At 63.5% G+C, this 976-nt stretch overlaps 1 protein-coding gene across 1 annotated transcript; it reads left to right on the top strand.

Annotated features, from left to right (window-relative positions):
- Window positions 1-93: 93 nt before the first annotated feature.
- Window positions 94-787, top strand: MNEG_11413 (Transmembrane 9 superfamily member 1; the record flags this gene model as incomplete). Its single annotated transcript, XM_014040114.1, has 2 exons — window positions 94-240; window positions 500-787. The coding sequence occupies 2 exons, from the start codon at window positions 94-96 to the stop codon at window positions 785-787; spliced, it is 435 nt and encodes a 144-aa protein (XP_013895568.1).
- Between the last annotated feature and the right edge of the window lie 189 nt (window positions 788-976).

Here is a 976-nt window from a genome sequence, read left to right as displayed (position 1 = left end):
CCCCCCCCCCAACCCTGCCTCTTCCCCCCATGCGTGCTCGCACTTTCCGCCCGCCGCCCCCCAGGCTACGTGTCAGGCGTTTGGTACAAGAAAATGGGCGGCCGCCAGTGGGTGTCCAACGTGCTGCTGTGCGCGGGCCTGCTGTGCGGCCCCCTCCTGGCCGTCTTCTCTGTCCTCAACACCGTCGCCTGGGTCCAGGGCAGCACGCAGGCGAGGGGCGCACGCGCGCCGCTTGTCCTGGTGTCAGCCTCAGAGTTTCCTGGCCGCGTCTCTGCATGTCTGGGGGCTCAACCATCGATTGTGGTCGAGCTTCAGCCTCACTCGGGCTCTTGCATGACTATTCCAGCCACCGGTGTGCGCGTGCGCGAGAACACACATGCACGCGGCGCGCACGCACGCGCACACACACACACACACACACACACACACACACACACACACACACACACACACACATACACACACAAAGCCATGTACACATGCTTGCACACAATCGCAGGCGCTGCCGTTCGGCACGATCTGCATCATCATCGTGATCTGGGCCCTGGTGACGTTCCCGCTGACCGTTCTCGGCGGGATCTGGGGCAAGAACTCGCGCGGGGAGTACAACGCACCCTGCAGGTGCGGGCACTTGGCTGGTGAAAAGGGTTGGGTGTTGAGGGACGCTGTTGGGTTTTTTGCCTCCTGCATGCTCTTGGAGCTGCCCCAGCACAACCCGGGTTTGCGAGTGCGGTTCGCGGCGGCCTTGACCCAAATGCCTGATCAGGCCCTGGCGCCCTTCTTTTGAACGCGGGCCACCACTGCCGCCATCGGCCGTCGTTGCTCGCCTTCTCGTGGAGCGAAGCCCCAGTGCCCCCTTCTCCCACATACAGAGACATACACCCCAACACAAACACACACACACACACACCCAAACAAGCACACGCTCAGCCGCACCATCCACCTGTGGGCACCCTCGCACCCACCCTCTCCGGCC

The sequence above is a fragment of the Monoraphidium neglectum genome, assembly GCF_000611645.1.
Source record: "Monoraphidium neglectum strain SAG 48.87 unplaced genomic scaffold scaffold02730, whole genome shotgun sequence".
Classification (NCBI taxonomy): Eukaryota; Viridiplantae; Chlorophyta; class Chlorophyceae; order Sphaeropleales; family Selenastraceae; genus Monoraphidium; species Monoraphidium neglectum.
The sequence above is the reverse complement of the archived record's forward strand: the minus strand, read 5'-3'. Positions and strand labels throughout refer to the sequence as shown.